The sequence below is a fragment of the Nesoenas mayeri genome (assembly GCF_963082525.1).
Source record: "Nesoenas mayeri genome assembly, chromosome: 1".
Lineage (NCBI taxonomy): Eukaryota > Metazoa > Chordata > Aves > Columbiformes > Columbidae > Nesoenas > Nesoenas mayeri.
The window spans coordinates 79,677,078-79,694,800 of record NC_137541.1 but is presented as its reverse complement, the minus strand read 5'-3'; the positions used below and the strand labels follow the sequence as shown (position 1 = coordinate 79,694,800).

Below are 17,723 nucleotides of genomic sequence, written 5' to 3'. Positions count from 1 at the left end.
CTGAATTCTAATGATGCAATTTAGCCCCTGAGATCTATTGCTCTTGCTAAAACACTCAGGATGACCCACTGCAATTCACAAAATTAACAGAGCCCCGCAAGTCAATTGTGCCCTTATGTTAAAACACAACTCCCTTATGCTACACTATGTTTAATGGTCTAGGACTCTGCCTTTCCTGCTGCCACTTAAAGGAAAAAGGAACCACAACTTAAAAAAATATGGTAAAACGGCTTTTGCATGGTGTCGGGAAGAAATTATTTTTGTGGGCTTTTCGTTACCCTGGAAAAAAACTCCGCATTGTCTGGTTCATGGAGTTTTCATCTCCTATCCCTCTCTGTCATTATTTGCAAACACAACAAAATGAAATAAAGTGCAGTCTGGCTAAGTGATTTGTCAAAGTTCATAAAGGAGAACGACAAATGAAGAACCGCACCTTGGTTTTCTAAGTCCCAGCTTACTGATTTCTTCATAACATTTCAATTCTTCGAGAGTCTATTTCAGCCCTTCTCTAATTAGGATGTGATTAAAAATGTATTTTTGTAGTCTCTAAAGGGAAGAAATTTGAGACAGATTGATATTCTACAATTCCAATCCAAACATCAGAAACTGAGAAGTGTTGATATCCAGGCTGCCTGGAAAAAATATAATATGGCAGTTGTATGTAAACGCTGTGTTATTTTTAATTCATTTGAATTCCATTCCTTAGCGTAAATGGGAATTGTACTAGCTCTCTGGCTGTCAATAGTACGTGACACCACTGTAATGCTATCTGCTTAGCAGTTATTTTAGCCTGTGTTCACTCCAGAGGTTACACATTTGGTTTCTTCAGAAAAATACAGCCAACATTGCTTATTCACTATAACTTCCCCTCTGCTGCCTCCTCCACTGAATAACAGAGTAAAGGCTGAGGGGAAGGAGTTCGATTATTTGCTTGTACAACCCTGTCTGCAGCAGCTCTGGTACACACGTGGAAAAGAAGGAGCAGGAGCACAACAGAGAGCGCACAGGTGTCTGCTGAGGCTGAAAGGATGACATGGGAGTCCTGCCTGCTATCGAGGATGAACAGTCCCGATGATACTCTCTAAAAAGCCTCCTCTCGCTAGTGCACAACCCTCGCGTGTGATGGCAGCTCTTCCGTTCTCATCATTCTTTCTCATTCCTTGTGTGACTTAAAAGATATGTTTCTATTTAAAGAGCTAATTACGACTATATCGTTTTGTCTCATGCCGTTATCTCACCCTGTGATGGGTTTCAGGCTGCTGTGTTGGTGGCAGATCTCAGTGTGCATGCAGGGGAGGACTTTTCTGTCAGCTACTTCTTTAACAGGGAGGCAGGCAGAGCTGTGCCCAGCTCATCAGGGATCACTATTTGTCATAAGGTTAGCAGGGTTTAGTTCTTATTTTGCCAAGTATTGTAAATATATAATACTGGTTGTAATACAGCCCTTGGTTTAATTAAATGAAGTCCTGTTTGCATAAGTAAAACCAGGCTAGTTCACACAGGCAGTGTCTGGACTGTCTTTGGTGATCACCACATGGGGATAACCCCATGTCTCAGGACAAGTGTTGCAAAATGGCTCACGTCCACCCTGCTCAGGCTTAGCACTGCCAAATAAGAAGGTCAGGTAGATACCAAGAAGAGCTGTTGTGTTCACCATTACCTGTACAATGTATATACATTATACTGTGCTAAAAGCCATCTGTATTTTCTCTGCTGTCTCTGTGGGACAGGGATGCCACATTACTTACTCAGCTGCCAGGACACACCTTTTTGGCAGTGAAGACAGCTGGCTCAATGCCTCCAGCAGAAAGATGGAACAAGATATGCTTAGTCATTTCTTCCACATTATAAGACTGATACTTCTTGCTTGGAAACCAAAAAATGTTTTATTTCACTGGGAATGGAATCAAACTCTGTAAATGCATCTTAGTAGAAAAATCTATGAAAGCAATGGGCTGCATGAAAACCAGCCTGGAACAGGAAAAACACAGAATGAGGAGGATAGATATAGATGTTGTTTCTGTAACAGTTGTTTGGAACTGTTCTGAAAACTTGCTCTTTTTTTTTTTTCTTTTTTTCTTTTTTCTTTCCTTTCTGCTGGACAATGAAAAAAGAAAAATAATCCAATGTTTTTAACAAGACAGAAGAATTGCAAAAATACTGACTAGTGTCATCAATTATTGCCACCTCACCCCCCCCGCCCCCCGCCCTGGCCTGATTATTTATTACTCAAGCACAAATTTCCTACTGAAATTCCAGTTGATGGCAATTTGAAATAAAAAATATCTCACCACCAATGTATAAACAGGAAAGAAAAGGAGCACTGCGTGTCAGACCACCTTCTTCCATCACACTCCTTATCTATGTTTTCTAATTTCATTCCTGATTTACACACACAATAGGCCCTTTTGATGTATTAGTTCATGTGTATTGCAAATTTTACAGATGTACTTCTGCTGAGTTGTTAACTCAAAAATCAAACTATCTGGCCTTTTTTAGGTCCTCAGTCAACTGATCATAAGCCTGGAGTACAATTAGTCATATCCTACAAGAGCAGCCGTCTGACAATAATGTTGAAACACATGAGGAACATCGTGAGTATTTTTATCATAATCTATAACTCATAAATCCTTGCATTTTCAGAGTACTGTGAAAACATTAATCCTCAAATGCCCTTTCTGGGATAACTGATTTTAACTCAAAATAACAATGTTGCTGTTCTGTCAGCATTAAACACTTACTTTCTTCCTTTGAGCTCACTCAATATGGTTACAAGTATGGGGCAGATACAGAAACTGCATGGCTGGTAATGGCCTTTTCCAGGCTATATAGAAAACCAGTTTTGATGACTGTTTTGGCCTTTGCAGCTGATGCATTTTGATACCAGTCAGACAGAAGGCATGATGCAGCGGCATGACTTTTTGTAGGATGTCAGCCTGGCGTTAGTGATTGATTATCTGTAACATTTCTTTCAATTCTGACATGGCTGGTGTACAAACAAGGCAGAGCTCAGCAGAGGGAGCAGTGGTGTATTTTAAGAAGTGATGTTGGGGTGATGCTCAGCTTTGTAACACGCTGTCTATCACAAGGCTAAATGGTAAATGCAGTGTGTTCCTGGAGCCAGACTCCGAGAGCTGGCAGCACTGCTGCAACACAAGGCAGGTGAAATTGGCTGACAGGGAGATCTTGAGAAATCTGGCTGGTGCCATATGCGATCGCCCAGCTGAAGCAGCCTGATGCTCTTCCGTCATGAATTTGACCACCTAGATGTGCTCTTGGATTCCCAGTTGCTGAAGTCTCAAGTAATGGCTGTGGGAGAGAGATCCTTCAGTATCTTTCTTTAGCTAGGAGATTAAAGCTGTTATCAACTGTTGTGGGTTCTCATTGCATACACTGATGCTGCCTCCATCCCTAACTGGATTGCAATCACTTTCCCTAAATGGGGCCAAGCTGTGGAGCTTATGTGGACATCAGCCAATAATAAAATGAGGCTGAATATTGAATTAGTTGTATGAGACACATGAGGCTTACGTAGCTCCAACTGTTCTCTCTTGGCCACTCTGGCTTCTGATTTGCAATTCAAGCAAGTTCGCTTTGATCTATAACATCCAATACATCTCTGTCCTGAGAGACTTGTCTTTTGTTTCCTGTGCACCACCTTGGCAGGTGAGATCAGCCTCCTCTGACAGGTCCAATTTATAAAAATTTTACCCTCAGGATATAGTATAAGACCTCTTTATTTTTTCTATTGTGCTTTTTAAAGCTAAGTGACTTTGATAAGCTTCCGGTAAAGTTCTCTTTGGTGACGGGTATACTTAAGTGATTGCCATGCTAATTATGTCAGTGTGAGTTCAGGCAGGTGATGTGGAGATGCACACAGACCTACAGATGTTGGAAATAGTCTTTCTCCTTGTTTCCACCATTTTAAGCATATAGGCTTCTAACTGTGTTCTTTAACTTAGAAAGTTCCAACCATTTAATTAAATGGGAATAAATTATAGCATAGATAGCTGTGTATAGCAAACATAAAATCCAGCATTCAGTTTACTTCATAATGGGAAGGGATGATACAACTTTAAGTTATTGTCTAGCTTTTGAAAGTAGGTAACTTAAATCAAATCCATTTTAATGCATTTACACAGTAGTAGGAGTCCAATTCAGTAAGACTAGCAATGATTCATGACTTGAAGACTGGTCATTGTTTTAGCAATGTTTTTAAATTCTGGGCTTCCAATTCCTTCTTTCCATCCAGCCATCCATGCGTCGTCATCTGATCAGAATTATGAAATAGTAGTGCTTTGGGGTACTGTGATGCTGGACTGCCTTCAGATGAGAACCTATAACAGAAACGTTCTTTATCCGATTAGTAATCTTCTCAGCTTTCCAGTCATATGGATCAATCTCTCTGATGTGCTCTCTTCTCTTTTTCTTTTATTTTATTTTCCTTTCCTTTCTCACTCTCTCTCCTTTTTTTTTTTTTTTTTTTTTTGATGGAGCCAAACAGGGATTCTAAAAGTATCATGTCTTATCTTATTCAAGACATGTTAAAGGTATTTCAGGTATATTCAGTCTTTTGCAGTCTCACTAATTGTATTTTAGTGCTTCAGCTGTGCAGAGATTATTTTGCTATCTTGTTTTATTTCAGAATTTATAGTAAATAATTTTTATGGTGCTCTTCCCCATTTAATTTATTTCTTTATAGAGATTTTATGACGTGTTCAGATGTGAAAATAATTGTAGCGGGCCAAATTAATCTCAAATGTAACTTCACAGAAATGACAGGCATTCTGATAGAGACTTGATCCATGTAAATAGATTTTATTTAGTATTTGTATGGGTTTACTTCTAGGGATTTTAATAGGAGATCTAGGTCTGCTGTACAAATTCTGTATTAATTTACAATGCACAAGAGAATCCCTAAGGAGCTGGTGTTGTTCATAGCTATTGTCAACTGTCACATAGGTCCTTTAAAAGAAGAAGTCAAAAGAGTGAAATACTATAGCTTTTCAGATTTTTTTTCATTAAGCTAACCCTATCCATGTGGGAAGTCATAGACAAAAACCACGATAGCACTTGAGAGAGGTGCAGACCCTGGTGCAGACCTGCCAGAAGAGTGTCTAATGTGAGTGCATGCATGGACTGCACAGTGCAGCCGCATTTGATCTGATGCATCCACATATTCCAGATTTGCTGCAGATGTGCAAGTCGCTCATCCCTATGTCTGCCACAGAATGACCTCTCACCACTGCAATAATTTCAGTCATGTTACAAAAGCCAGTCCTGCATCAAGAAAACTATACCAAAAGTCTTCAGAGGCCAACAATAGAGAAAAACATTCTTACAGATTTTGTACTGGAAAGGATCAGTACTCTAACCTAACCTCCTGTTATGCATAAGCTCTTTTTTTTTGTTGTTGAGAAAATACTTCCATCTAGACCGATAATGCAGCCGAAGAAACTATTTGAACAGAGAGATGTTAAGACTAGTTGCAAATGTTTGTCTACAGTTTAAGACTGTGGGTGCACAATGAAGACAAGTTCTGTTAAATAGATATTTGTAAGATACTAACAGTGTTTCAGTTTCAAGATTTTTCACAGCAATTCGGTAGTTTTATTTGAATCCTGAGATTCTGTAAGTCAGGTGACTCATATCAGTCTCACTGCTTCTAATTGTGATTTGAACGGTATCACCATGACTGCTGAGGGAAAGGAAAAAAATATTTCAATCCAATTTCAAACATATAAAAGCCAATAAGATGCCATTTTCTTAACATGTATATTATATAATTTTAGGTCAGCCTCTTGGGGCATTACTTGTTCTCCTCAAATGCAGATAGTGCAACACTGGGCATTTTATGTGTAGACAATACAGGCAGTATTGCCTTAATAGAAGAAGAGAGGTTATATAGAGAGACCAGGACAGTTTGCCTCTGGAGTTGTGGAGGCTGTGACAGCTGGAGAGGATGAAACAGAGCAGGCTGCTTCTGCAAACACAATAGTGCGGTGCCTGGCAAAGTGCACTAAGTGGTCTTAGGAGGAAGACACAGGAGCCCTGGGGGAAGTTTCTTTTGGCATGTGAATGGACTTGTTAGCTAAGAACAAAAGTAGTCCAACTGTGGCGGTGCAATACCCAGAAAAATGGCAGCAGGCAGGACTAGGAGCACAAGAGTGATAAGAAGAGAGCTTGAGAGTTTACCTTAAAAACGTACATCTGTGTAGAAGCTGTGGAGGTGGATTTAAGAAAATTGAAAGACACATAGGTTTTGAACTTGAAATGCTCAAGTCTCATTCCATTCATCTGTATGAACCAACACAGAGAATGGGGGACGTCAAGAGCACACCAGATCTGACATGGAGCAGACTATGGGCCAGCTGAGTCCTGCACAGCCAGAAACAGCCAGGCTGCCTCCTGCTGCTCTGCTGGGCTTGCTTGTCTGCTCAAAAAGACACCAGAAGCAAAACTAATAGCCATTTCAGAAAAGGTTGGCTAATATATTTATTTTCCTGCTCCACAGAGGAACAGAAGAGAACAGTGGTTCAGCACTGGCTCAGAAGGAAGTCTGCTTTGTCGGATGGCTTCATTGCCATGACTTCAGGCATGCCCTGTTTTTCTAGATAAGCAGCTAAACTTCCAATCCTTGCTGCTAAACATCTTTGCCCGTTGCTTCTTGTGGACAGAATAACTCCTCAGGGCTAGTGGGGAGGAGAAACAAAGCCAACTTGTCCTGAACCTCATGCCAAAGAATGCAAAATGTTACTACAATTCACAGAAATGTGTGCGGGTGATGAATTCAGAACCAATTTTACAGGGGGGAAATTTGCTGGAAGAAAAAAAAAAAACTCCTATAGTACTTTCCAAAACTACTTCCAGCTTTCCTTTTATAAAAGCTCTGAAGCTGTCATGTACCACTCTTGGTGATTAATGATACTGAGATAGCTGATACGTGGGTGACGAATTAGTAATCAGCTTTAGGCTTGCACAGACATCCAGCCTCTTCCCATTTCATGTCTTACACCATCCGAGTACAAATTGCTTCTAAAAATGTTTGTGAGACAGGATGGCTTAAATGCTTTGGGAAGAAAGGTGGGAGCCAAACTTTCTGTAAACAGTGAGGATGAAATCTATTTCTAAGCCCGCAGGTGCAGGGCGGTGCAGAAGTTCCCACATAGAGTTTGGGTAGAGGTTCCGCTGCCTTTGCTGTGTTTTGTCTAGCTTCAGGTGGGGATTTTTGTTCAGTCCTAGTTTCCATCTTTCCTCTCATGGGCCCGCTATCTTTTACACTTTATGAATATAATAATATACATTTAAATGGAAAATATATTACTTGCCAGCAAAGCAGTACCTGCCAATTAAATAAAAAGCCACATTATCATTTCAGAACATTATGAGTGTATCCTGCTTTCCTTACTGCAGCCCATGGATCAGCCAACAGGGACTGGGAAGAAGTTGCATAGGTAGGCCAAGCCTGTTCAGTCATCCAGGGATGGAAAACAAGTGTAAAAAAAATCTCTTTGAGCTGGACAAAAGTTATTCATAAAGTATTTGTGACAGAATGAAATCAGCAGCTTGTCTGACAGAGGGAGGTAACACATGCAAATGGAATTCTCCATAGACTAGCACAGAAAAACAGAATAAAAAGCCATGGAAAGAAATCTGTTTTACTAACTGTAGCTTATAAAGAGTTTGGATTTAATTTTATATTCATAGAAAATGCTTTTACTTTAAAAATCAATGGAAATTAGCTTAGATAGACCGTGTTCTCTTTTGAACTGAAAATTAGCTGAACACCTGTTAGCAAAGGGTACTACTACTCAGTAGTATTCTAAATTGGGAAGAGATGAGGTCTGTTCTTGTGGCAGAGGGATTACTGTTAGATTCCAACATATTTGTTATGAAAGGTATTTGACAAATATGTTGTACAGAAAGTTGTGTTACTATTTCTTGTTAAACCCTTTAATCTGTCACAGTCTCAGTATTGCCTCAGCTGTAAGTTCTAACTGCTATTTTTGTAAAGGACTAACTCCCTACGTAGCTGAAATGTGTTGAATGAGAAAAAGAAAAAAAAAAAAAAACAAACAGGAAAAAAGAAAAAAGAAAAAAATGCACAACAAACTGTGAGCTCTGCTTAATAACATGAGTGATCTGGGAGATGAAGGTGAACATAAATTAAATTTGTCAGTGTTTGCAAATGAAGAAAATATTAAAAATAATAGTGGAGATAGAGCAAGATCAAGAGAATAAAAGTAATTTTCAGAACCCTGCAACCAGCTTGGACAAATGAAAAGTCTTTCCTGAGGGAGGTATAGATCTATATGCCATAGTAACATGAAGGTGAAACAAGCAGATGGTGAGACATGAGGCTGCTGTGAGAGATGCCAATGAGAAAGGCCAGATCCTGGTGTCATGGTGTAGAAAGAAAGTAGTTCATCTTTATAAGGCTTTGATGGTAAAATATTTCTCTCAGGATGTTTTTTTAAAACTAGAATATAAGTTCAAAGAATAGTTCTCAGTAGGGTTACTTGGAAGTGATTGATTCTTCAGGAGTGATTTATTGTTACTAAAACTTAGTTAAGAACAGACTAACAAGGACACAAGTAAATTGTGCAAATATTAAGGGAGAGGACACGAAGGTTCAAGAGGAATTATTTAGGACATTGAGCAAGAGCGTAAGTAGAAGTAATGAGAGGTAATTAAGGAGCAGAAATTGCATGCATCATAGAATGAAATAAAATGTTTTCTTACAAAGGGAGATGGAAAGCTGTAGAATAATCCAAAGAAAAGAGCTCTGTACAGTTTGAGAAATGAAAAGTAGTCTAGATCAGGCATGTAGAGACTTTTTTAACTAATTAAAAATTTGAGAAGAAAAACAGTGCAGGGTAAAGACACAGATAACAGTGTCACTATTTCTTGATGCATTTTTATTTTTACTTACTATCTGTGCCTAGGCAAAGAAGGAAAAGAATATGTACGTGACAAAAAGAAACAGAACAGTATTTGCTTGTGTTTCTTTTCTTAAATGCTAATTTTCTTTCATGCCCTCTGACAGCAATGGTGTTAATCCTGAGTGATTTCAAAAGAAAAGCAAAATGGGGATTTGTCTTTAGTATTTGTTTCTCCCCTGTGCTTTAGTCAAGAGAGAAGAAATTCTGGGATATATATTTTCAAGTGTCCAAACGAGATCAGTCTTATCTCAACCAGTGTAATAGATTCTGCAACTAAATATTCCTCTGAAAATTAAATGTTCCAAGCACAACAATAATATAAGGTTGAAAGCAATGAATGTAGTTTCTTTACAGGCTTGTTGGTAATTCTGGAATAAAAGCTTGTTCATGAAATCTGCTTTCTACATTTTACACCCTGTGCCAACATTGCTTATCCATAGAATAATGTAATTTTAAAGCACATCTCAACCTTTATTTCTTTCATCTATGCAAAAAAGCAAGATAGTAAGCAAGATAGCAAGATACTTCAAGATAGTAATGTAGCCTGTGGTTCAGAAATCTAGAACGTACTTGTCACCTCCTCTTTCAGAAAAAAAAAACTTCTATGTGATTCTTGCTCAAATATTTTACTAGGAGTTGTACATTTTATGTATTCACACTTCCCAGTTATACAGTCACCTTCTTTTATATTATTTTTTGCAGCCTTAGTAACTTTTGTATACCCACATGGAGCATCCAATAATCTAGTCCTGAGCACTGGTGAAGTATTAGAGGGGTGTCGGAGCCCAGGAACTAAACTTGAGCTTTGAGTGAGCTCGGTAGGGACACAAGCCATTCTAAGACATCTTTTTCTTCGTTGTTAATTCAGGAATAGTAGTAAATGCACACAAAGCTGTGTCATTACTTGATAGAGCAAAATTCCAACCAGACAATGGCCAGTAAAACGCAAGAGCCTGTTTTACCTGACAGTTACAGTGAAATGGTTGTACAGACTCTTCCCCATTTCATTTGGGATTCTGTCTATCCTAATATACAACTCTTTCTGGATTATCAAATCAATACATTATCATTTTTAAACAGGGTGTCAGAGCTCCATCTCTGTTCTTTTCTTCACTTTTCTGAAGCTGTTAGATTCTGGTTTCAGAGCCCCATAGTAATAAAGGCTTGGAAGAGAAACCCTTATGACCTTGTGGGTATGACACGCCAGCTTTCATTTTATTTACTTCATTTAAGCAGAGTTAGATGGGCCTTTTTCTCAGATCACTGAAGCAGATCAGAAGCATTTTACATAGTTCTTTGGAAGCCCTGAATCTTTTGGGATCTAGCCTGTTTCCTAGAACTGTCTCTCTCCTTACAAGAACAAACAAATGAGCAAACACCTTGCATTTTTTAACTATTTAACAAATAATACTTTTTCACTTTAAAAATCCCACTATCTGTATGCCCTGGCCTAATTGGAGTGAGATTCAGTTTGAAACTAAAATGCATACCTATATGATGTGGTGGAACTTGGTTATCTGATCATGGCTATTTTGAATGGAGGTCACCTTGCTTGACCTCCAATGACCACTCCAGAATGGTGCCAGTTTCCCAAAAAGTCTGCGTCGTATTTCCAACTTTATACACACCTTTTGTTATCTGAGGTGACATGAATCAGCACTATTTTAGAAACTGGATCTTAGTCTAGATGGCTAAACTCTCATTTTGGTCACTGGAGACTTAAGTCCCAATTCATTTTCCTAAACATATAGCAGATGACCTAACACATCCCATCCAGCCTCCAGCTGCCCCTGCAGAAGAGGTAAGGCCTGTGTCATGTCAGACAGTTTGTGCAGATATCTCAAGCATCTTATGTGTCTCAGATGGTGCCAGACACCAATGTGTGGGCAATTTAACCAAGCCAAGCAAGGAGATGTCCCCAGTATGATGAGTTCAGTCTCTTTCTGGCTCCGTCCTTAACAGCATTACAGAGATCTGCTTAGACTGTACTGGGAACTTATGTACCAACCTCACACATGCACCAGGATAGATCAACACCTTGACATTTTGCCCAGAACTGGTGTGTTTGTTGCAGGATATCAGTTGTGACATTTCTTTTCTATCTCCGTGATTGAGGGTGGTTTTTTCTTTCACATTTGACATCCTGGACAGACTGGTTCAGTCTTTAGAGATTTTGTGACTCGGAACCACTCTAGACCCCTTTTTTTTGCCAATGTAGTTCTCCCCATTAGGAAACCAGCATACCACGTTTTATTAACGGTGAGACTGCACACATCCTTGCTACTCTACTACGAAGAAAGCTGAACCAGTAAACCTGCACTTTGTTTTGCCACAAAAACCTTACTTCACCTGCGAGAGAAAGGGCTGGAATAAACTGCTGTGGCAAAAGCACTATTTTTTCCTTGAATGAGCACCACCCCCATTAGGCACTGTTTGTCCATTTGGTGCACTGCTAAGTGACATGCAGACCAGGCAGGTTGATGAGGATGGTGAAGGTATTGGACGGCATCAAATGCATAAAATATATATGGAGATTGAAATCAATAACACGGATAGAGGACCTTTGCGTTTATATCATAGTAAAGGACAAAGCTGTCTGGAGGCTTGCTACACTGACACTACGAGATTTCTGAAAGGTATAATAGAAAATACCTGCTCCAAAAAAATGCTTTCCCGAGGTCCCCTGATACTAAAATATATATTGTCTGAAGCAACATGTCTTTTTATTTCCATGCATTAAATTGAGATGATAAAATCATTGTTTTGATGCTTTGCCATTGACGTCTGTGTCAGTGACATCTGTCACAATGTGTCTTCTCTGTTCATGTACACACCCAGATCCATGCACAAGATAGGAAAGAAGTAGGAATAGAATGAAGTTGCCCACAGTGAAGAGGGGTAGAAGGCTTGGATCAGAAAATAAAATAAAATTTACCTTACAGAGAAGCAGTTAAAGGTTTTCAAGTTTTAGGTGAAAAAAACCAGTTGTTTGGGAAAAAATACCTTATTTGTGCGATCACTTTTGGCTGATTGCTTTTCTGTTTCATCTTGCCAACAGCAGGCAGTGCAGGGTGCACCATAGCGATATAGTGGATTATCTTCTTTTGTAATTATGATTTAATTACTGTAAATGTGATTTTATTTTTAATTTTCTTTTGAAGTTCTTTGAAAGTATTTGTAACAGGAAAACTAAAAGCTTAATAGCAGGGTAGAACAGGGGTGTTCAGTGCTTTGGGATATGCAGAGCTCAAAGGAAAAACAAGGAAGGGTCTTCAATCCCGTGTTAGGATTTATGAGGTCACAAGACAGCTGACCATTCACACAGCAATCCCATTTGTCGTGAAGGTTTGTATATCTTATTAATCTGTTTTTGATGGAACCTCTTGCTTTGTACTATGGTTGTCTTAGTGCTGATTATTTTCTCAGCTCTTTAAATTCAGAATTAGCCCAGAGGATGTTCTTTTTTTAGGCAGAGGCTGTATTTGTTAATTAAGCCGCATCTTACAAAGACAGGGTTTAGCCTTTCTCTGCTGATTTACACAGAGACTTGGAGAAAGGGGAAGACAATGTAGCATCAGTGATGTCTTTTCCACATTTCTTTCTGGTTTTAATTTAGTCAAGAGGTAATTTATATAGATTACTGGGGTGCAAGGCTGATTTCTTCCGTGGATTTTTTTTCTAATCCTCCCTTATTGGATAATAATAAAATCGACCGCACGTCTATACTTAATGTATACACATTTTGCTTTGTAGCTGTGAAGATTTTTTCTAACCATTTACTATAAAGTTATGTTTTTTAAAGATGTAAAGATATCTCAATATTAAATATTAGGAATAGTATTAGGAATAGTTTGTAGTCCTTTTGTCACTATGTAGAAGAAAAATTCTTATGGCAGTGCATGTGAGAGAAAAATACAAGATGAAGGTAAAGGATAGGAAAACTGAGAGTTAGAACTACTGGACAAAGTGAACAATTTTTAAAATTTTTTTTAATATATCTATTTTTTAAATTTGGGGGCAGCAACTGAAATAGGAACCTTTCTAAAGCCTGGATTTCCTTTTTTTCATTGAAGAAGGGGAAGACAGCAACTGAGATTTGAAAAAGGTACAGGAAATTAATTTGGAGGGGAAGAAAGGAAGTTATTTATAGAGGAGGAAAGGTGGCATTAGTTAATACAAGTACTTTGATTTTTTTTTTTTTTTTTTCTGTCAAGAGGGTTGAAAATGAAAAATGGGAAAAAGATAACAGCAGCTGGAACTATCAAATGTTCCGAAACATCAATCTGTTTCACTCTAGGACAAAAAGGTTGAAAAATACCTGCATGTCTAACACTGGGAGAAACTGATGACATGATTTAAATTTAAGGCAATAGTGACCTAAAAAGAAAATTTTATGTCACTTAGGAAGAGGTGAGTTTTTAAAAGCTTTACTATAAATTATCCCTAAAATCCATTTTTTTTAAATTGTAAAACTTTCCTTCAAATTCATATGAGTAAGGCCCAATATTCATATTGGCTGCTAAATTGCATAGTTTAATATATGGCAAATTTTGAGGTAGCTAGACCTTTCATAATGCTAACAAAGAATCCATCCTTAAAGAGAGTCATGGATGGTTAGTAATGATCGAGGGAGAAAAGTCATTAGGATAATGTAATTCTTGTGGGAAAATTAATTGAATTTCATCCATTATTTCCCAGCTACATCTAGTATATTTAAAATTAAATTACACAGGACATAACCTATGTGTGTGGGTTTCTGTAAGTAAATATCAATACTTTTTTGGTGTTGGAAAATAAAATTGGAGTGAAGGTTGGAACACAGCCATAACAGATGCGTCTCTATTAGTTTTCCAGTATTGAATTACAGATGTGGAGAGAAGTCTATCCAGAATATTATTTCCCCTCCCTCACTCCCATTCATTCTTAAATATTTTAATCACCTTCTGCCTGACTTTAGAATAAAATACCATTTCAAAAATAAACTGCTTTTCTAAACACATATAGAGGCTGTTGTAACTGAGTTCCTTAAAAATATCAGTCATTATCAGGGTCAAGCAGGCAGGTCATTCTCTGATAGAATTGTTCAGTTATGGCTTCTTTGTATTTGAAAAAAGCACAAAGAGTCAACTTCTAAATTCAATTCAATTTTTTTTATTGGCAGATCAAAATCAGTGGTGGTTTTTTGTCCATAGGCATAACAACAAGAGCCATAGCCTTTCTGTTGGGAACTTGGTTTTATACCTTTTCCACCTTATACATTGGAGAGCTTGAATTTATTCACAAGCATATATAATCAAAGATTTAAGACCACAATTTAAACTGGGAGTACCATCTTTTAAAGGAAGTAAACTTCCTTTATTTTGGGACTCATTAAATGACTTCAGAATTAAACATAAATCAAATTCAATCTACAATTTTTGGTTGGTTAGCTGGGTTTTTTTTTTCTTTGCTTGTTCACAAGTCCAATCAGGCTATAAAGGTTTTGCAGAGTAATTAAAGTGCAAAATTACATTCCCAAAGGTACCCTTTGATTTTCCTTCTGGCCTGGACTATGGACAGAGATCAGTGAGTTTTGAGTTGTTAATAATAACAAAAGAAGTTTTTGCTGGATTTCAGAATCACTCATAAGCCTGTTAGAAATCTTATTCTTTGTTTATAATGGACCCACCAGAACAGATATTATTTGGTGCAAATGAGTCTGGCATTTAGGTCAGATATTCTTCATGTTTACCTAAGTTTGTAAATGTGCTAATGCCGTCTGAGTTAGAAGTGAAAGGGTAATCCAGGGATTTTACTCACTAAATGTGACACTGTAATGTGACAGAAGACATAATCTTTAGAAAGAAAAAAATAATCCTGATGTTTTCTCCATTCTCCTTTATTCAAAAAAATGGTCAAACTCAACTCATATATGAAAACCCAAGAAAGGACTAGTTTTCCTGAAAACTTGGGACTTTTGCCTGCCATAGTCAGTTGTATTAAGGAAACAGTTTACTCCAAATTTCACCTACTTTGGATTTAAAAATATATTTCTGCCACATTAATCCCACTTCTGTTTTCACACTATGATTGCAAAACTGACAAGATCCCTCTTGGTCCCTGCTAGGAAGGGTCCGGCAGAGTACAAATCCTTCCACAGCTGTTTCAAGTCTGTCTCAAGAAGCCCCGTGGTGAAGGTGTCTCTTCACTAGGAAAGATTCAGCTATTGTGCCTAATCAACAGACAAACCAGCACAAACTCATCATTCAAGCTACCCATACTCTGCCCTTGTAAAGCTGTGGCTGACTTATAACTGCTCATCAGCTGTAGTTTTGAATGATTTGTATGTGGTGGGGCAGAGCCTTTTTGACAGCTGGAGGCCCTCGTTAGATGTGTTGTATCCTACCAGGAGTCAGGGAAGGGCAGTTGAGAGATGGAAGGTGTGACCTGGCTTGAAGATTGCCCAGCTGAAGCTCCTTGATCGCTTGATGGCGTAATGGTGCCTCTGCCGATGGAGAATTGGGATGGTTGTGGAATTTGGAGTGGCCTGTTTGCCTTTCCCAGGCAAGGGATGATGAAGCAGGAAAATCTTATCTGTACAGCGAGGAGTGTAAAGGGGGAAATCAATGCCCAGCAGCCAGAACTAGCATCTCTAGTTGGAATTCAGGTGGCTGCAGTTTAAATCACCTCCAACAGCCTGGCTGCTGATTGCTACTATTCATGAAAAGGGGCTTTGTTTTAGTTTTGAAAGATCCCAGAGCAACTGCTCTGACTTGAATTTTCTTCTCTGAATCATTAAAATGTTCTCCTTTTTCATTTTCTCTCTTGACCCTCTCCTCCCACTCGCCTCTTTCAACATATATTTAGCTGCATTCAAAGGGATAGTGTTTGACTGCTGCGAAGTGCCTTCCATAGATTTTGGAAGGCATTGGCTGGTGGAGGAAGGTTAGTTGGCTGAAGGCCAGATGCTGTGCCAGCATTGCTAGCAGGGTACAAGGAGCAACTCAGAGGCTGAGTGACAATTTTATCTGAATTTTTTTTTTATTCATTCCATGCACTTCTGGATACCACGGTCTTGTTAAACAATCACACAGCAATCAGCTGGGATTCTTTCCCTGGCAGGTGAATGCCAGAATGAGCCTGTTTCAAATGCAAACAACACTGCCATGATCTGTGCTTTGGTTGCCTTGAGGTGTGCAGTGGGGCACAGCACTTGTGACTACACCTGGTCTTACCTGGACAGCTCAAAGGGGAGCAGAACTGGATGAATGCAGATGTTGCCTCTTGTTACCTTTGTAGCCCTTTGCTGACCACCTGGGCTTCTCAGCCCATTGCCCTTTGCAGCTGCTGCTGACCTCAGCTTTCAAAGCCCGTTCTGACATGATCCTTGGTTAGGCAATACACAGCTGGGATGATTTATAAAGCCTGACATTCTACAGGACTCTCCCTGTTGTGCTGAGCTTCAGCAGTTGAGCTGATAAGGTCTTCTTCAAGAATGACCCCCCTCCTTTTTTTTTTTTTTTTTAACTGTGTTCCCTTTTTTGTCTGAAACAACTAAAATCTGTTGACCAAGTTACAGTGGTGCTTATCTATTCATTGAGAAGGGAAGAGCTTGATTACAGTTAGGATGCTGGTTGCTTGGACTGGTATTTAAGGCTATGTTTCTTTCTCCTTCCTGATTTTTAAGAGACTGTTCAAGTTACTGTTATTTGTAATCCTTGATTGAAGTTTTCGTATAGTCTTAGAAGAAGAAGAAAGAGATGGGCTCTCAAACGGACAGTGTAAATTATAAATCGTGCATGAACAAAATGCTACTCTGTCCTAGGAAAATACCTATTAGTTTCACTGCCATTTAATAGTATTATTTTGGCTGTTGAATCCCATCTATCTAAATTCCACATATTTTTTAAAGCAGAGGTACTTCAGGGAGCTTAGCATTAATAACATTAATCATTCTCATGGTGCTGACAATATGTAATGATTTGAGTAGTGCATCCTTTATGCTGTATAGTGGTAACGATAGCAGTAACAAGCTTTGCAGTTGACCATTTCAGATAAGAAAAAGCAGAGATATTTTTTTTTGTGCAAGAACTGGCTGCTCACACACACAAGCACTGTTTTACTTCCCGAAAGAGAAGTTATTTATTGCTAGGACACCATTGTTTTCTCCTGTCACAAGGATATGTTGTTGATAATGCCTGTAGAAAGCCCCGTATTTCTAGACACATACTGTGAATAACCAGATTCTGAGAAATGACATTATTCTGAGCCAGGTAAAATTACAAGGGGAAATATAAATGTAACTGCCTGTGTAATGCTTTGGGTTCATCCATTCCAAACATTTTAAGATATCTCCTTTTTGCCTACATGTTCATTTACATCCTGTCACTGGATTGCCTATGAGCTGTCAGATAAACTTGCTGCTTAAAGTGCTGATAATACAATTAAAATTACTGATTTTTTATATGCCCCATTTTATGCTTTCTGATTGTATATTGTGTTACCAACACAAAGGTTTCTGCTTAATTATAAGCTAAGTGCTAAGTCGCATATCCTGGCAAGATACCTGTTCCATACGTTCTCATGATTATGTTTCTTATGTGTTCATTTAAAGCTTCTCATACTACCAATATGTATTCTGAGTAATTGTAATATTAGTTTAGGAATAAACTTACAGAATTAATCTGAATTAACCTGTTCAGAATTAATAAAAAAAACTCTACCCACTAGCATTAGCTTATGACTGATCCTAGTTAACAGACTGACTCTGATCTCCAGGAGCTACCATAAGATGGGATATCA

General features: G+C 38.5%; 1 protein-coding gene across 1 annotated transcript in view; it reads left to right on the top strand.

The window, feature by feature from the left end:
- Positions 1–17,723, top strand: part of PIK3C2G (phosphatidylinositol-4-phosphate 3-kinase catalytic subunit type 2 gamma) — a gene marked incomplete at both ends in the record, with an annotated part of 210,870 nt that overhangs the window by 186,502 nt on the left and 6,645 nt on the right. Inside the window, one exon of the mRNA XM_080345859.1 lies at positions 2,500–2,594. Within this exon, the coding sequence (XP_080201985.1) occupies positions 2,500–2,594 (95 nt within the window). The remainder of the gene's footprint in view (positions 1–2,499; positions 2,595–17,723) is intronic.